This window comes from Aspergillus pseudotamarii, assembly GCF_009193445.1.
Source record: "Aspergillus pseudotamarii strain CBS 117625 unplaced genomic scaffold BDV38scaffold_24, whole genome shotgun sequence".
NCBI lineage: Eukaryota > Fungi > Ascomycota > Eurotiomycetes > Eurotiales > Aspergillaceae > Aspergillus > Aspergillus pseudotamarii.
Genome location: NW_022475038.1, coordinates 256,396 through 273,980, shown reverse-complemented (window position 1 = coordinate 273,980; position 17,585 = coordinate 256,396). Strand labels below are relative to the sequence as shown.

Sequence of the window (17,585 nt, the reverse complement as noted above, 5' to 3'; positions counted from 1 at the left end):
GGATTCTCCCCCACTCCCAGATACATGATAGGTTATAGGTTAAATTGTCTCATCCCGCAGTTGACGGTTCCGCAGTACTCATTTGCAACCAATGAAGATACCTCCAGCATACTATAGTAGGGTAACTCAGGTTCCGATATACACCCACTTACGTTAGCCAGCTAGGGCCCATAACAAAACTATGTGACAAGGAATTTATTTAACAGCTTGCCTTTAGCGCCTATGTTCGACATATCATGCTACGAACGAATCATATGTGTGACTGTGTCCACTATCGAGGCTTAGCACGTAACGATACTTGCCTCTAGATGTAGAGGGTCGTATTTATGGCTCGTAGGTTATTCTGCTTCGGACTGGAGCGCACACGCCAGTAATTCACAAACTTATTGGAATCTGCCAGTCTGAAGGTAATTAAGTTCTGGACCCAGAAGGGTGATAAACAGGGAATTATTGAGGCGGGATTGGCTTAAGTTTGTGGCATGCTGTTATTCTCACCGATATGTCAATGGCAGTGTGTAGGGACCGGTACATCAAATAATGTATCTAGCTGACTATGATGATATGCACCAATCTTATTGGCGCAGTATTTAATTGACCCCACACCATAGTTGGAAGACCTACCCGTACCCAGTATCTGATAAGGGATGCCACCTCTGGAGCGCGTGTCACGCCGCTCACTAGGTGCATGAGCCTAACTTAACAGCCACGTTGGTTATACACGTCAAAATCCTTCAGTAACCGGATGCTGGTAGCGACCCACCAGGCCTCGGCATTGGAAATGCATGTGTTTTCACTGTCTGAATCTGCCGTATGTTTTGTGCCAATCAAGGGCTGGTTTCACACACAGCTTAGATCCAGCACCACTCAGGCTACCATGTGGTACGAAACGGGGTTTTTTTTTCGCAAGGTAGATCCTCATCATACCTAAGGGAGTTTAACCAACTGCAACTTCGATCTTTTATTGGCTAGCCTGGGTTCGGCCATGCAGCATCAAATCCCGTGTCAAACCCAGACGACCATGTTTCATCGATGAAGGGCCATTGCATCATTTCTGTCTCGAGTTCATGTGGATCCACCATGACCTGCTCACTAAAGGTTATGTTCGCGTGGGCTGGACAACCTGTTGGTCCATGATTTTGAGGCATGGCAGCATCCCTCCCAGCTGTATCTCGCCTACGCGAGATAGCTACATCATGGCGCGGACGCGAACAACGGATATCCCCATACTCATCCAGTGTACTGGCTAGAGTGAGATGGCCCGGGCGATCGCCAGAAGCTGTATGCTCGTGGTTGCTTTTTGCGGTTTCGTAGAATCTGCTGGCCTCCTGTACGGTCCGCCACTACTAACGGTTAGCTTGCTAAGTATAACGAGGGAAACCGGTCAAGCATACCCAACTATGGCCGACTGGCCAGAAGTCACAGAGCCGTTCCAAATACGTGAAATTGCCTCTTTTCTCTCGCTCAGCCCGCTCTTGGCCTCCTGGGTAACCCCGCGGCGAAACAGTGCCATACATATTGATATGAGCGGCGACAAAGACGCTGAAGCCAGCGTAAGGAGTAATTACTGACGCGCCGGAGGCTTCCAGGGCAGACAAAATGCCACCGATGTTCTGGGCTGCTTCAAATAGCTCTTCAATCGCGGCCTCGCACCAGGTAGATTCTTCCAAGTTCGTTGCGACCCGTGGATCATGATTCGGGTCATGCATAAGCTTTAAACTCGATAGCACGCGGTCGCGATGAAGAAAGAGGACGCTAGACGTCCCAGTTAGCCTTTGTATCAGCGGCTGCATAATATAATAATGAGACATACCTCATGAAATAAACCAAGTTGATGTAGGCAAAAAGCTCCCCGTATCCCAGAGCCACATGTGCTTGGGCACTCGTACTTGGATACCGGACCGTCACATCCTGCAGGGACCGCCATTCGTCCAATTCCTCCTTCAGGTTTTCCCACGTTTTCTGCGGCGATAGCTCGGTATTCAACGATGATGATGTCCGGCCTCGACGGCTTTCGTTCGCAAAGCGCAGAATACGCACAAATATGTCAAACCCGCGCGTGACGATGGTCAAGCCGTGGTCAATGGTCATCGCAGCGGAAAGCGGGGAATCTCGTGTGAGATTAGCAGGCATCAGTCGACGAGATGCTCGCCGACCAAAATTGAAATCATGGTCACCAATGGGCAGTGGTACCGATATCTGGCGAAACGATAGGGCGAAATGTTGACGGGCACCCGAGCTCAACTCACAGTCTTGGGCGAAGCAGCACCAATACGTGCGGACCAGCTGCTCGTATTGAATCTGGGAGGCATGAAACTCGTCTGGACTATGTTCCATGCTGTCATCTGCAGTTTTCAGGAGCGATTGAATCATGTATGTGGCCATTCCTACTCTTATGTGTAAGCAACCTTCAACACAGCTGAGTATGCATACTATATACAACATACCACTGTACATCCACGCCTTATAAGGGCGGCCTGATCCCCATTCATATAACGAAACGATCACTAAAGACTGTGCTAAGTAAAGAGAAGGGCCTTCAAAGGCCCGATGAGCCAACTGCACTCGCGCATACTCGGCGTATACTTCTCCCGGTTGCAGCTGATGTCCCGGCAGGAATCGCGCACACAGGGCGAGCAATGAAGCCACGAATACCGAATCCACCGATGAGGGATTCGTGGAAATTTCTGCAATCAACGACGGATAGTGAAGAAAGTTGGCCACAGGAAACTTTTTGCGATAAATGTCACAAGCATTGATAAGGACAGACGAGGGAATTGAAGCAATTGGGTTGGAAGATGTGGCAACTGGACACCACTGCCTGTTATTGTTTCCGTTCACGGGACAGCTGTCTGCTCCTGACCTCGAGCTTGGCCTTGTCTTTGACTGAACACGCAATGAGTCTCGTCTAGGGCGCAATGGCGACGACCGCGGGTCTGAGAGTACACAGGACTGGCGATTGAGGCGTTGACACCGCCGACAGGGAGGGTGACCGTCATGGACACACTTGACCTTTGATTGCCTGCAATGGTGGTTACTAATCTACTCAATTGGGCTTTGTCTTATCACCACCTACCGACAAGCATCACAGGATATCGAAAGACGCATTATCAGTGTATCTCATTGGCATTTCTGTAGATCTGTCGGGAATGTCGAGAGTATTTGATAGGTGTGTGTCGGGAATGTCGGGAATGATGAGTAATCCTTAACTCTTCATTAGTCACGCCGGGTCTTTTATCCCAATCAAGCGGTCGGCCACCGAACTTCAACCCACCCGGCAGAATCATTTAAACAATCCAGCTTCCCTCGAGATCTAAAGGACCGCCTTCCCCTTCTGTTCAAATTGCAGCAGAGTCAGGTGACTTGGAAAGCAGTTCGATGGTGGAGATCCAGGTGACAATTGATGGGACAACATGACAAGTACTGAGACAGCTCTATAATGCCAAGGTCTCATCTCGATTAGATATAATAGTAGAATTCAGGGCTTTTAACCAGTTAGCAGGGTCTGAATATTAGTAACTATTCTGTAGTAGTATCTTTGTGATCTCGTAAATATATATTTCCTGGTCAAGCCATATGCCATGCCAATGAAGCTTTGCCATATTGTTTTCAAGTAGGATGCGAAAGGGGAGTATATCTATATCCCATGTTGGTACTAGGGGGGCTCATAACGCCCAGCAAGTGTGAAAGTGCTAGCCTAGATAGGATAGTCGTGAATAACAGAATCAATGAGAGATGAGGCACCTTTCCACCATTGAGAACCCATCCAGATGAGCCATTGCCATGTCCCCAAGAACATCTGTCACTTCTCCAGATTGTCTCTGAGTCAGTGCACCTATGTTAGTGGGGTAGGCTTCCTCCATAAGTTCAGGGATATGATGAGCTGTTGTTGATGCGACTCTGGGTTTGTGGAGCGCAATCCTCGTGTGGTTAATGTGTACATTAAATTCTTGGATTCTAAAGAAACATTTATTCGGCAAGAAAGTTTCTCGGCATATTTTGCTACGGTGCATTAATTCAAGTACCTGATTGGGCTTCGCTTTTCTGGGCCTCTTCGCTAGGTTGAAGATGCTACGACTCGGACCGCCACACTGCCTAGGAAACTGAATCCGTACGGAGCATGTTCCGCCAAGAAGGTAGTAGCCCGTGCCATGTTTAGCGGCGGATTAGCCGCATATCTGAGGGCACACCGGCAAATTCCAGAGGTAGATAACATGTTGACCGCCGTTAGATTGGTGGAAGGATCAGGGCCGAACATCTTCGCTTGTGCTAGCTTACCGTCTCGGCTGTGTCTAGCACGGTTCTCGGTCTAGTAGTATCATTGCATCGTACTGTCAAAGCCATAGGAAGTTTCAGGCCTCCAAGTTCTGACAATACAACTTGTTAATATTAACGCTCCTCCTTTGCCGAGACGTTCAGACCCGCTTGGCAAGCGTCGTAAATGCCGAGACGCAAAAATGATATCCATAAGTACTGATAATAACGACCCGTGGAATGATCCTGGAAATATAAATGCTGAAATATAGCCTTTCCTGGTGTTCTATTCATCTGGTGGTGGATGTTCCCCACACAATAGCCCAGCTATAATGGCACTCCAAAATTACATAGTATCATTCACCCATCACTCAGAGTATATCGCGAAAAACCTTTCGTTAACCTCTCTCCTTTCCACTCTCGCTGTCGCCTACTTAATTTACCAGGTCCTTCACGCAGCATGGAATATTTCAGCTTTCCACCCCTTGGGCCATATACCCGGACCGAGGCTGGCAGCTGCAACGTACCTCCCCGAATTCTACTACGACGTCATAAAGTTCGGCCAGTACACGAAGAAAATCCAACAATTTCATGAAACTTACGGTCTGTCCGTCTCCTGAGATATACGGTACAATTAGTACTAACTGACATCAAAGGCCCGATTGTGCGCATTAGTCCCAATGAGGTCCACTGCAATGACGTTCGTTTTGCGGACGAAATATACCCTCTAGGTGGCCGAAAGCGTGACAAGCCTCTCCACCAAGTTAGGGGCAGTGGGGCGTGAGCATATACCACAAGTTCTTTGTACCGTGCGAATATCTAATCATGTCACCAGAATGGCCAATGCAATATTTTCAACCGTTGACCACGATATCCACCGGGTTCGACGCACTGCCATAGCCAAATTCTTCTCGCGCGGCCAGGTTTCACGACTCGAACCGAAAATCCACAAGCTCGCCCAACGTCTCTGTGACAAGATTCTAGACCAAGGGAAAGATCCATTGGATATCCCGTCAGCCTACAGCTGTTTTAGCACAGATGTCATTTCCGACTACTGCTTCGGTGAAAGCTATGGTTTTCTGGATCAGAAATCCTGGGAACCTAATTTCCGGAAGCCTATCTTTTCGCTCTTCACTCCCGTTTTCGCCTTTCGCTTCTTTCCCTTTCTTGAGCCTTTGGCGATTGCGGCTTCTAGGTGGGTTTCTCCTGTTTGGGTCGTCTTGTCTAGATTCCGAGCTAATGAGAAAAGTATTTCCAAGCATCTGTCCGAGGACATGGGGCTATTAATACAAACACTCACCGTGAGTTCTGCTAGCTGTAAGTAGGAAATACAATTTGAGTGGCTAATTATGAAACTTCTCATTAGGTCGATATGCCAGAAAGCATTAAGAAAACAAGGACAGATCTCGATGCAGGAATCACAAAAAAGGAGCATACGGTGTTTGGCTCACTACTTGAGTCAGACTTACCCGCAGAGGAGAAATCAGTACAACGCTTGACGGACGAAGCTGCATCTCTGATTGCTGCTGGCACGGAGACCGTTGGGTGGGCCTTAGCAGTCACTACATATTATTTGCTCTCTAATCCCGAAAAGCTCCAACGTCTGAGGAAGGAAATCAGTGAAGTCGTGGATGCTTCGGGGCAACTACCCTCTTGGACGACGCTGGAGAAGCTCCCATACCTGGGTGCCGTTATCTATGAGGGCCTCCGATTATCGTACGGCGTTTCCGCACGCACTGCACGTGTCGCAACTGAAGAGGACTTGGTGTATCAGGGCGAGTGGACCGCTAAAGGCAGCAAAGGACCAACCACGGTCAGATACAGGATACCGCGGGGTTTTGCGATCGGCATGTCTTCTATGATCATGCATCATAATGAGAGCGTTTTCCCGGAATCGCACACATTTATCCCTGAACGATGGTTGGATGATCAGATGCAGCGGAACAAGGAGCTAGAACGCTCTATATTCAACTTTTCCAAAGGTTCTCGGGCTTGTGTCGGTATAAAGTAAGTTAGATATCTCTTTCTTTTATTCTGCTCTAAATTGGCATCCCGATTGACGCCTTTCGATAGCCTTGCTTTCTGCGAGTTGCATGTTGTTCTTGCAGCTTTGACCATGCGAGTGTTCCCGCATATGCGGCTGTACGAGACTACGGAAGACGATGTCAGATATGATCATGATTTATTTAATCCCCTTCCTAAAGCCAGCAGTAAGGGTATAAGAGCTGTGATTGTATAGCCATACGCAGCTTAGACAACAGAATGATATAACTTTGGCGCTGTGGCGCTAATCTAACCATCCTAGCTATGCCTTGTCTATTGTATTCCTCGAAATCAGTTAGGTTGATTGGTCAGTTGTCGTTAGATTAATCAAAATGCTTTTATCTAGCAACATTCGCAATATAGCTAGAGAGAGGTAACTAAGGAGAGACACTGACAATGCTACATATCTGCGGCGACGATTTTAAGCACATTTTTGGCGAGCCGCATGTCGCCAAAGATAATCTTGAGCTCTTTGACTATTTCACCCGAGAATACAAAACTATCACTACGAAGCTTCTCGCCCAACTTTCCGATGTGTTTAATCTAGCCTGGGTACTTATCTCTGCCTTGTTTGATGAAGAAATACTTGTGACCCCATTCACCTCTGGATTTCGACTTCTATCCTACAAGGATGCTACCGGGGCAGAAAAATGCGGGTCACGAATATATTATCCTCCTCTTTCATCGGATACCTCTACATCTATCGCCTTCCTCGGCCCGGTAAATTTAGTCATCCAGCCCATTTCAATAGTTGCCCAGTATGTTCGGAGTGGCCAACATCAATATTTCGTCATCAACGCTTCGAACTTCATGCGTACGATGGGAAACAGGCTCCAGTGGTAACGGCTCTCGTGTGTAGTGTTTCTTATCACGCAGGAGTCAGCACAATATTCCATGAGCTAGGGCATGGTCAGGGCACTTCATATGAACTGCAGGCTTTTTTACTTCTATTTCTATCCCCTTCTCTGTCTTAAATCCACTTTGTTGTCTAGTCCGAATCCACTAATCAAGTGTTTTATCACACAAAATTAGGTCGGCCCCACGAGCCGATAGATAGTCCACTCATGAGAGGGGCTCAAGCATCGAGCTCCCAAGTCAAAACACTCCGAGCAGATCCAAAAATTGAAGCAGGTCTTGCAGTCGTAGTGGACCTTGCTGGCGGGTATAAATCGAGTGCATACATCACAGTCCCCCAAAATCCCATCTGCGTTGACTAAAGGCCCTTCCACCCGATGATCACTTTCATCAACCTCAATATGATGCTTTTTGGCCCAGTGACCTATAAGTTCGACGATTTCAGCGTCTCCACATCTTACCGCCCACCACAATAAAGTCTGATTCAAGTCATCTTGGAAGTGAATTGGGTATTCTGCCAGCGCAATCAACCGTTTGACAACGTCCATGTGACCGTTTCTGACTGCCGCAAATAGAGGTGTCGAACGATAGTGATCTTTGATATTCGCATTGGCTTTATGCAGAAGAAGAATATTTACCACATCAAGGTGTCCCCGGGCAGCAGCTTGAAACAGCGGTGTTCGGTTCCATCGATCCAAGGCATCGACATGGGTGCTTGACGTCTGCAGCAGTGTCTCAACCACCTTAACATGACCACGATATGCGGCTACATGTAGTGGGGTACTTCCTAGTATGTCACAATCTGTGAGATTCGTACTCATCTGTAGGAACAGTTGGACAAGTGCAGTATGTCCGGAAGATGCGGCAATAAATAATGATGTTTTTCCCATATCATCCTTTGCAGTAGCATCCGCACCGTGCTCAAGAAGTAGCTTGACTACCTCGATATGACCTTGCAACGACGCAAGCAACAGCGGTGTACATCTATCAGCATCCTTGGCCTCAATATTGGCATCTCGTTCGAGAAGTAATTTGACTATTCCAATATGGCCATACATTGACGCTAAATGTAGCGGTGTACTTTCAAGAATGTCCTTTGCTACAGTATCTGTCCCTATATCAGCAAGTATCTTAAGCGCAGCAGCGTGACCTTGAATGGAGGATGCTAATAGAGGCGTATCTCGACATTCATTCGTATAACCGATGTCTGCACCCCACTTGAGAAGCAGCTTTACCACCTCAACATGGCCATACCCTGAGGCTGCGCAGAGAGGTGTTATTCTGTCATTGGTTGCAGCAAAGATGTCTGCGCCATGCTCAAGAAGCAACTCCACTATCTTGGTATGGTTCTTGCAAACGGCCGTATAGAGAGGTGTCATTCCGTTATTGGTTGCAATAGAGATATCTGCACGATGCTCAAGAAGTAATTCCACTATCCTGGTATGGTTATTGCAAGCGGCTGAATTGATTGGTGTCCATCCATCCATGTGTGTAATATTGATATCTGCACCATGTTCAAGAAGTAACTCTACTATCCTGGTATGGCCACAGTCGGCGGCCGAATTAATTGGTGTCCATCCATCCCTGTCTGTAGTGTTGATATCTGCACCATGTTCAAGAAGTAACTCTACTATCCTGGTATGGTTATTGTCGGCGGCTGAATTTATTGGTGTCCATCCATCCTTGTTTGTATTGTTGACATCTGCACCATGTCCAAGAAGTAACTCTACTATTCTGGTATGGCCACGGTCGGCGGCTGAATTAATTGGTGTCCATCCATCTGTGTCTATAGTATTGATATATGCACCGTGCTTGAGGAGTAGCTTAGCTGGCTCAAGATGCCCTCGGCCACATGCCACATGAAATGGAGTGCATCCATTGCTATCAGAGGTGTTGGCATTTGCGCCGAATTCTATAAGCAGTCTGACCACCTCTGTGTGGCCATTGCGAGACGCGGTAAATATTGGAGTCCATCCGTTAATATCCGGCATCGCAACATCTGCCCCGTGCTCAAGGAGGGTTCTAACAATCTCGAGATTCCCCTCCTCGCTAGCTACCCCCAGAGGTGTCTGATCATGATAGCCCTTGTCGTTTATGTCGTACTTGAGTTCAAGAATCAAAAAAGCCACAGTCTCTGTAAGTCCAAACCAGGCTGCGTAGTATAAGGGGCCAGCTGTTGCGACTCCACATGTCGTATTCTGCTCCTCAGCCTTCGTGTCATTTGCGTCAAACCACCCTTTCCACGAAGCCCAGTTTGGGTTGCTTAGGTCAAAGAGGGTAGTGATCGAGTTCATTAGTTCGGTGTTTCTCATGTCACCAAGCTTGGCATGTTGGTACCAAGATCCGGCCGCATACTTTCGAAAAGCGCTTAGAACCTCTTCGACTTGTACGACGGAGGTCCCAAACCAGGCTTCTTGACTGTTCACAAAGCGAAGGCACTTTCTGGCAAGTAACGTGCTCTCGATGGCCTCAGTTGATGAGCTGAGCGCCGCATTAAGCTGCAGAGCTTTACCTTCGATCGAAAGATTGCGCAGCAAGTACTCCTTCACTGAGAAGTGTGCCAGATGCACCGTCTTCAATCTGGCGTCCCTCTTATCTTGAGGATCCCTGACTTCTAAGAGTGACCCACAGAGATCTACTATCTCCGTAGTCACGTAGTCCTCGTCAATGCTATCCGGCAAATCATCCAGTAGAAGTTCACCATCTTCCTCGCCTATGACTAGCGCCCCAGATATCTCACAAATGGTCAGTGGACGTAGGCTAAACGCGGTCCAACGTAGGAGGGATAAAGCTCGGCTCTTGTCTTCCTCTGTAAGTCGCATAATCTTCATCCAGTTGCGTTCGTATATGTGTTCAATGCCAGATGGAGTAGAGTTAATGACGTGTTCAAGCTTCCTTTGGCTTTTGCCGCCGCGCAGAGTGTCTTGCTGCAGCCTGATCCATAAGAACTGTCCGTTACAGCGATCGGCCAGTTTCTTTGTAATCTCGTCCTTTGCTTCATCGCTCTTCGTCGACAATTTCTCCTCTACAATACTTCTAGAGTACGTCAAAATATCGTTTTGAACATCCTCGGGTGTGATCCGATGCTCAAACACCGGGTCATAGGAATCGTTGTTTGAAAGACCACGTCGAATTTCTGGCTCATCCCGGCTAATAATCATGATCCGCGTGGATGTTCCCGTGGTCGCTCCTCTTAGCGTTCTGAGAAAGCTAGTAATGGAGTCGTCGCTATTTCCTGGCCAGGATCCTTTTACCCAATCGCATTCATCCAATCCATCCAGGATGAATGTGCACCCGGGGATGGCTGATACAATGTCTTGAAGAATACTGAGAACATCCCCGCGTGCTGCTCTCCGCCCTTGCGTTGTTTCCCACTTTTCGTGAACAAATCTGAATACTTCCGGGTGAGCCATCAGTTGAGATAACCATTTTCTCATTGCTAAAAAGGGGTCCCTGCGTTCAAAGTCTGACGAAAAGAAGAAGTGGGCAGTAGGTGTGCCCAACATGAGCAATAAATGCTCAGTTATCTTCGCACACAGTATAGATTTTCCAAAACCTGCAGGACCATTAATCCATAGACACTTGGCCTGTCTAGAGGGGAAATCCGAGGAAGACCAATTGAGAAACCAGGGTCGGTCGAGAACCCATTGGCAGGAGCCTTCGACTCTTCTTTCCACATATATCTCGTAACGCTCATTTGGATAGTAATCACCTAGTAGCCAGGTTTGTATATGCCGCCTTGTCTCGACTTCACTTATGAGTAAACATTCAAGAGCCAAAGAGGAAAGACATATCTACCTTCATGGTCATGTTCAATCCGCTCTATCAGGGTTTTAAATTCCACCGTCCAAGCCCCATCGCCTCCAGATTTGCCTAGCTCTAACAATCAGTCTCCTATGGTATCGAAAAGACCAAGGTTATTGCATACCCCTAGTCGCCGTCGATCCTGCACCTTTATCACAATCGATTGGGACCAAGCTATGGAGGTCGTCCACCAGCGATGAAAACTGCGCAACCTGTGCGATGCGCTTTTCTTTGCCTCTTAGGGCCCAGTCAAATCTTTGCCTTTTTGACCCACGCGAGGTCAGCGAATGACCGTGTTTCCGAAATATTGGGCTCTCGAAGGAGCCAGTTTCTGTTCTTGATTTGGGCGCCGAGGAAAGATCATATTCCTGCCCACAGACATTCTTGATGGCTAAAAGCAGATTTTGAACATTTGATTGTGTTCGTGGATCATCGAGAAGCCCGTGGTGCTTACTCGATACACTCTCATGTTCAACTCCCACTGCTTCGCCCCATTTCTGTAGGCGAAGTTTCTGTGCCTCGAATTGAGCGGTCAAACAATGCGACTCACTCCCAAAGTCCTTCCATGAATCATGCTTATTGACCACGTCTAGGCAAGTATTGAATAAGCCGAACAATCCTACAACTCCGACCGCAAGACCAACGGGCTCCATGGCTGCGCATTAAGTGTATGGATGGATAGCCCACAGGAAGTTGTGTCATGAGCTGGCTGACCGCAAGGCTGATTATCTACCTCGACTTAGTGCGGGGAAACTCACTATACTTTGTATAGTTAGTAGGATGAGTATCGATAAATCTTATTCTTGGCATCTCGGAGCATTGAGTTCCAACTAGATTATAAAAGATAAGAACTGGAACCGGTATACAAGTGCCAGTCAAAGAGACCGAGGCGATGGAGAAGACAAACAACGATCCCAACAATCTAGGATTAGTTCGCAATATGAATTTGGCCTGACGAGCGTTGACGACGTAGCCAATCATGACAGCATTCAATAACGGCACTATGCTGAAAAAGGAAAAGCTGGTGGTATTAGATCTCGAATTATTACGCGGTATATCCATCCATAGAGAGGTATAAATATAGGTGCAATGTAGACGACTGGTGATTCATTTCTCACAACTTTCCCACAACGACGTGCCAACAGCGCGTGTGTGCCCCTCCATAGTCCCTTCCACAGCAAAGGTCTATATCCTGTAAACACGCAATGGCCCCCCTTGTGCTCATAACCGGTGCCACCGGACTCATTGGCTTTCCAGTACTCTTGGAAGCACTTAACAATGGATACAATGTGCGCTTCACAGCTCGCTCTGGCGAAAAAGCTGAGAAAGTCACATCCAACCCCGTCATCCAGGCCCTTAGTCCTGGGGACCGACTGTCATCCATCATCCTGCCCGATACAACAGTAGACGGCGCCTTCGACGCCGCCCTACAAGAGGTTACATACGTGATCCACGTGGGCTCCCCAGTGCCAGTCCCCGGATTCGACCCAATCACGCAAGTATGGGAGCCCACAATCAAAGGCGTATCCAATCTACTCGCGTCAGCACTGAAATTCCCAAACATCAAGCGAGTCGTGATCACATCCTCAATCGTCGGAAACATGCCTCCAATTCCCGATCCATTCACGACAATCACTGCCGCGTCACGGGTCCCTTTACCCGGTCCTCCGCCAACGAGCTTCTCCAATCTGTTCGAAGCATACGCATTGGCCAAAATCACCGAAGCAAATAATACAGACGCATTTGTTGAAAAGAACAACCCCCATTTTAGTGTGGCACACATCATGCCCGGCTACGTCTTCGGACGCAACGAGTTGGCTCTTACTGCGGACCAGGTCCTTAAAGAGAATAGCTCAAACACATACTTAATGGCCCATATAACGGGCCAAGAGATTCCGTTTCCGTTGCATGGTGGCTATGTCCATATTGATGATTTAGCCGATGTTCATTTGAAGGTACTGGGTCTTGAACCGGGACCGGAAACTCCTAGAAACTTCGGTGCTTGTACCAACCTTGATTACTCTGTTCTCTTTGGTTCTATTGAGAAGTTCTTCCCCAAGGCCGTTGCAGATGGGACATTTCAACGTGGAAAGCTGGCTACTTTGCCTTTTGCCTACGATTCGAGTGAGACAGAGAGAATTTTGGGCATAAAGTTCCGCTCATTTGAGGACGCTGTCGTGGATGCCGCGAGACAATATCTGGAGAAGCTGGGTAAGGAATTGGCATGATGTTTTATATAAAGCTTTTGTGGCATTCGTAACGATTGGAACCAACATATTCTAGAGGGTAATACCGACTTTTTCTATAACGATCGGACATAGTTTATTATAGATTTGTGTATCCCCGGCCTAATGGATGCTGTTGATTCAAATTTTGACGCTTTCTTCATAGCGGATGCTCTTCACTTCCATACTTAATGGTGGATTAGCTTCATATATACCTTTCACATTCTTCTTGTAAGGTATTCGTAGCTAGAGGACCACGTGGCTCGTATTGTTAATGCTATCTATGCACTGTTCACCTATTTGAAGTCAGCTTGGCAACAAGCTTCTAGAAGAATACTACTTGGCTGAACAAAGTAAACCGAATCCAAACCGTCGAGCAAGTCATGGCAATTGTAGTTAGTCGATGTCTAGTTTGGAGAAACACCACTAAAGATGATTAGTTTGCCGGTATAACATCTCTCCACGCAAGGTACAGTCCATATTTAGGACTAACCCTCGGAAGTACAACACCACCTATACAGTCCCAATAATACTGCAAAAGGCCATATCACACCAGATTCAGTCATCAAGATATTAGTCATATTAAAATCTATAACGCTCACGAATGCGCTCCCAATGCGACAAAAAAATGCAGCAGATTAAAACATGCAAATCGCTCCTGAAAATGCCATCAAACAGACGTCCACTGCTGAACCCACGCATTAAACTTATCCACCTCCAGCGACTCCGTCGCCCAAGAGGTAACAAGCCTAACCACAGCCTGCTCCCCATCCAACGGATCCCAGGTATAGAACCGGAACCGTTCCTCCAGCCGTCTAACCAACGCCATAGGTAATGTAACAAAGACCTGATTGGTATCCGTCGGCGCAGCCAACAAATAACCCAATTTCTCAAAGTTCGCCGAGATACGCTGTGCCATGGCATTGGCATGTGCCGCAAGATCAAAGAAGAGGTTCTCCCGGAACAACTCTGCGAATTGCACACCCATAACGCGAGACTTGGCCAGCAAGGCTCCGTGTTGTTTCAGGTGAAAAATAAAGTCCTCGGCGAGGTGGCTTCGTACGACGATCGCCTCTCCCAGGAGTGCGCCCATCTTCGTACCTCCGATCCAGAAGATATCTAGGAGGTCGACCAGATCGCGGAGTGTGAGATCATTGGACGGCGCGCTGAGGGCGACTCCGATGCGGGCGCCGTCCATGAGCAATAAGAGCTTCCACCGTTTGCACACGGCGGAGAGTTCTTGGAGTTCGCGTTTGGTGTAGACTGTTCCCAGCTCGGTGGCGTTGGAGATATACACCAAACGGGGCTTAGCGCTGTGGGGGAAGAATTGGTTCTGGCGGACTGCTCGGTCCAGATTCTCGGGGGTCATTTTGCCTCTTACACCCGGCACGACGATGGTCTTGTGACCGGTGGCTTCAATGGCACCGGCTTCTTTGCTGACGATGTGGCCCGTGTCTACTGTTAATACGGCCTCGTAGGGCCGGAGACAGCTGGCGATACAGATCAGGTTGGCGGATGTGCCGCTGGGCACAAAGTGGATGGCTACCTCATCTTCGGTAGCTTGGAGTCGAGTCCGGATTAACCGGCGAGCTTCGTTGCTGTATTCGTCATAGCCGTAGGAAACTTGTTGAGTGGAATTCGTGCGCAGAAGGGCTTCGAGTAATTGTGGGTGGGCTCCTTCGCTGTAGTCGTCGGTAAAGCTATATTGAGGCAGAACCTCAGTCTCTGGACAAGAGGCAGGCATTGTTTTGTTTCTAGAACAACCACGGAATCTTAAAGTCAATTGCTATAGAGCAGGGAGGTTTTAAAACATAACAGATGATTGGGGATAGATAAATTTATAGAAATGAAAAATATCCCACGGTCGGGAATGAGTCAACCCTAACAATGATGATATTGATAGGGGAGATCCACTTTATTCCCGACGTCGGGAATAACAGAAGATTCCCGTTCTTATTATGTCACGTTAAATGGAGCCCTGCGTTCTAGAATGGTCCACTTTATTTATTTCCCCCCTTGCTGGATGGATTACTGTCGATTGAGCTGCTCAGCATTTCCCACCCGTTTGGCAGTACAATCCCGACGCATTGCCAACTCAGACGTCAGATGAGTACATGCATATCCCAATGGCTGGGACTTCGATCTCATGGATCTCATGAACATGAACAATCTCGTCACATAGCGGCATTGGCCTCAATACAGTGAAGGTGGTCTGTGGTCGACACGGGAGTCCATCCGTGCTACCCGTCGAAGGACAGATATGGGATGATCAATGGCACCAGGGGCAAATCGGAGTTAATTCGGCGCCCAAAGGTGCTCCTGTATCACGTTGGCTCACTGCCAATGGCGTCACCAGCTATCTCCACTGCAAAATGTTGGAGTAGAAAGTCACACACCGGTCGAGTCATGGATGAATGCTATAGCAGGACGTCTCCATCAACACGCAGTGGATCTCGGTGAACGAAACCCGAAACCCGATGTCATAGGACGGGAGTATTGGATCTCTGGGGTGTAAGCTTTTAGATTAATCATTGCCGTTGTTATCCGGTAGACGAGATATGGGGCTCAGATCTGTGGGTCTCGACACCGATGCAATGCATTGCTATCCTTCGCTATCCGGTTGGTCAGCTTGGTTAGATAAAAAAAAATGCTTCTTCAGGACCCCGATGTAAATGAATCTTGGGGGAAGACTGGACCACGACCTATCGTGCACATCTCAGGGGCCCCGGGTTGACTCAAGATATAAATGGCGGTGTTTTGTCTCTTCGCCATATAGTTTCCGGGTCAGGGTTGTTTTCATAAACTTGCACCATTCCCTGGGCTCCTTGACCATAATAAGCTGCGGGGAACCTTAGGATATTCAGCCACTAATCATAGCACAGTCGAACATCTTCCCTTAGCGCAACCGGGAAATGGTCAAGTTAACAGATTCTGATATATTGACCGGCATACTTGGGGCCTACTGACAGCATAGCACGCCAAGATTATACGTCCAAAGCAGAAAGGGTCCATGGACGGTGGCCACGGAGATGCTAAGCGCAGAGAGCAGGACCGTCTTGGAATAAAGTGGGGTCAGAGCGGTGGTGCAGATTTAGTGCGTTTACTAGTGGCATGGCATCTTGATCCTACCCTGCATGGTTGGCTTAAGAACTGGTTAAACTCTCCTACTAACCATTGCAAAGGGCCAGATATTGTTCAACACACCAATCAATAAAACTGATACTACTCTTCACCGTGCTCGGAAGTCCAATATCTTGTGGAAATCTCATAATATAACGCTATATACACATGGTCCCCGCAGTGGGCAGAAGCCTAGGATGCAGTAAACGCCGTCCTATAAGCTCTAGTGTCCGACCTGGATCTTATCCACATATAGCAGCAGCTGATCGGTCGGGTCTCTTATCTAAAAATGGTCACAACGGCATATCTCTGCGCTTATATCACGGATCGCAAGTCGGAGAACGAGATGGAATGTAACATGATATGCTTAAGAACGTGCTCACCCTTGAGTAACTGTGCCCGAACTTCCGGTTTGTTGTCTTGTCAACAGGCATAAAAGTTCGTAAACTGGCGGTGGGACCTTTGTTCTGCTATAGCCAATGGATATTGAATCATAACGATGCAGATGCATGGTGTGCATCTCCTTAACGATTTCCCTTCAAAGATAACCTCCCCCTCAAGGAGACTCATACTGAGATTTCGAGGCCATATCGCTCGCTTCTACATCCATCAGCACAACCGCCTTAGAGGGCTATTCGAATGCAAAAACTAGACCTGCTACGATGTAAGACCGACATCATCATCGCGGTCGTTCCGAACAATACTGCCCACAACCTCGCGCAACGAGTTAACATGTATCTCATTTTATATCGCAGGATAAACAACGACGGTGCGGAAGTGGTGTTTTCGGGAACCAAAGTTTGGCCAATCCAGAGCAATGGTAGAAGCCAAGACATCATTACCCGATTAGCTATTCATACTGGTTTGCATCGAGAAATAAGCGCGGGATAGAACATCATTATAGCGGACAACGCTCAGTAGAAGCTCTAGTCCGTGAAATGGCCTATCATATGTAGGTATTTCGGGCTGAAGGGTCACCATAAACAGGCCAGGCGAGGGCCCCACAGCTTTCCTGCGTGAACATCAGGATGAATGTTTGGCCATGGAGTATAGCCCACAGACAGGTTATCTGTTGGGTGGTAACCTGGAGCATTTCACATGTCCCTCACTTTCTCAAACCCCAAACCAACTTCGATAGATCGCTGGGTCTTACTAAGACGCACCAGGCATAAGGAGATACTAAAGAGGAAAGAGGCATGCAGAGGGCATGACATGCGGCATACGATAGATTCAAGAAGGCCCGAATCATTCCATGAGCGATAGCCTTTCTAGAACCCTTATAGTCAC

General features: G+C 47.9%; 7 protein-coding genes across 7 annotated transcripts; 4 read left to right on the top strand and 3 right to left on the bottom strand.

The window, feature by feature from the left end:
* Window positions 1-965: 965 nt before the first annotated feature.
* On the bottom strand, window positions 966-3,105 carry BDV38DRAFT_270966 (transcription factor domain-containing protein; the record flags this gene model as incomplete). The annotated part of the gene is made up of 5 exons (XM_032057236.1): window positions 966-1,340; window positions 1,392-1,752; window positions 1,811-2,384; window positions 2,445-3,019; window positions 3,074-3,105. 5 exons carry the CDS (start codon window positions 3,103-3,105, stop codon window positions 966-968), a joined length of 1,917 nt encoding a protein of 638 aa, XP_031914006.1.
* A 1,478-nt stretch (window positions 3,106-4,583) lies between these two features.
* Window positions 4,584-6,490, top strand: BDV38DRAFT_282552 (cytochrome P450; the record flags this gene model as incomplete). The annotated part of the gene is made up of 6 exons (XM_032059802.1): window positions 4,584-4,854; window positions 4,908-5,031; window positions 5,087-5,446; window positions 5,501-5,552; window positions 5,618-6,258; window positions 6,325-6,490. 6 exons carry the CDS (start codon window positions 4,584-4,586, stop codon window positions 6,488-6,490), a joined length of 1,614 nt encoding a protein of 537 aa, XP_031914005.1.
* A 200-nt stretch (window positions 6,491-6,690) lies between these two features.
* Window positions 6,691-7,137, top strand: BDV38DRAFT_282551 (uncharacterized protein; the record flags this gene model as incomplete). The annotated part of the gene is made up of 1 exon (XM_032059801.1): window positions 6,691-7,137. The coding sequence occupies one exon, from the start codon at window positions 6,691-6,693 to the stop codon at window positions 7,135-7,137; it is 447 nt and encodes a 148-aa protein (XP_031914004.1).
* Window positions 7,138-9,517: 2,380 nt separating this feature from the next.
* Window positions 9,518-10,586, bottom strand: BDV38DRAFT_270964 (uncharacterized protein; the record flags this gene model as incomplete). Its single annotated transcript, XM_032057235.1, has 2 exons — window positions 9,518-9,567; window positions 9,662-10,586. The coding sequence occupies 2 exons, from the start codon at window positions 10,584-10,586 to the stop codon at window positions 9,518-9,520; spliced, it is 975 nt and encodes a 324-aa protein (XP_031914003.1).
* Window positions 10,587-12,103: 1,517 nt separating this feature from the next.
* BDV38DRAFT_82114 (uncharacterized protein) lies at window positions 12,104-13,358 on the top strand. The gene has a single exon (XM_032063978.1). The coding sequence runs from the start codon at window positions 12,159-12,161 to the stop codon at window positions 13,179-13,181; it is 1,023 nt and encodes a 340-aa protein (XP_031914002.1). The 5' UTR covers window positions 12,104-12,158; the 3' UTR covers window positions 13,182-13,358.
* Window positions 13,359-13,759: 401 nt separating this feature from the next.
* On the bottom strand, window positions 13,760-15,102 carry BDV38DRAFT_245921 (threonine aldolase family protein). Its single transcript, XM_032054481.1, has one exon. The coding sequence runs from the start codon at window positions 14,920-14,922 to the stop codon at window positions 13,849-13,851; it is 1,074 nt and encodes a 357-aa protein (XP_031914001.1). The 5' UTR covers window positions 14,923-15,102; the 3' UTR covers window positions 13,760-13,848.
* Window positions 15,103-16,668: 1,566 nt separating this feature from the next.
* On the top strand, window positions 16,669-17,575 carry BDV38DRAFT_245919 (uncharacterized protein). The gene has a single exon (XM_032054480.1). The coding sequence runs from the start codon at window positions 16,938-16,940 to the stop codon at window positions 17,187-17,189; it is 252 nt and encodes an 83-aa protein (XP_031914000.1). The 5' UTR covers window positions 16,669-16,937; the 3' UTR covers window positions 17,190-17,575.
* Window positions 17,576-17,585: the final 10 nt, after the last annotated feature.

Excerpts from the sequence above, each read along its gene's own strand:
- BDV38DRAFT_245919 (XM_032054480.1), top strand. The coding sequence starts at position 16,938 with ATGCAAAAACTAGACCTGCTACGATGTAAGACCGACATCATCATCGCG.
- BDV38DRAFT_245921 (XM_032054481.1), bottom strand. The coding sequence starts at position 14,922 with ATGCCTGCCTCTTGTCCAGAGACTGAGGTTCTGCCTCAATATAGCTTT.
- BDV38DRAFT_82114 (XM_032063978.1), top strand. The coding sequence starts at position 12,159 with ATGGCCCCCCTTGTGCTCATAACCGGTGCCACCGGACTCATTGGCTTT.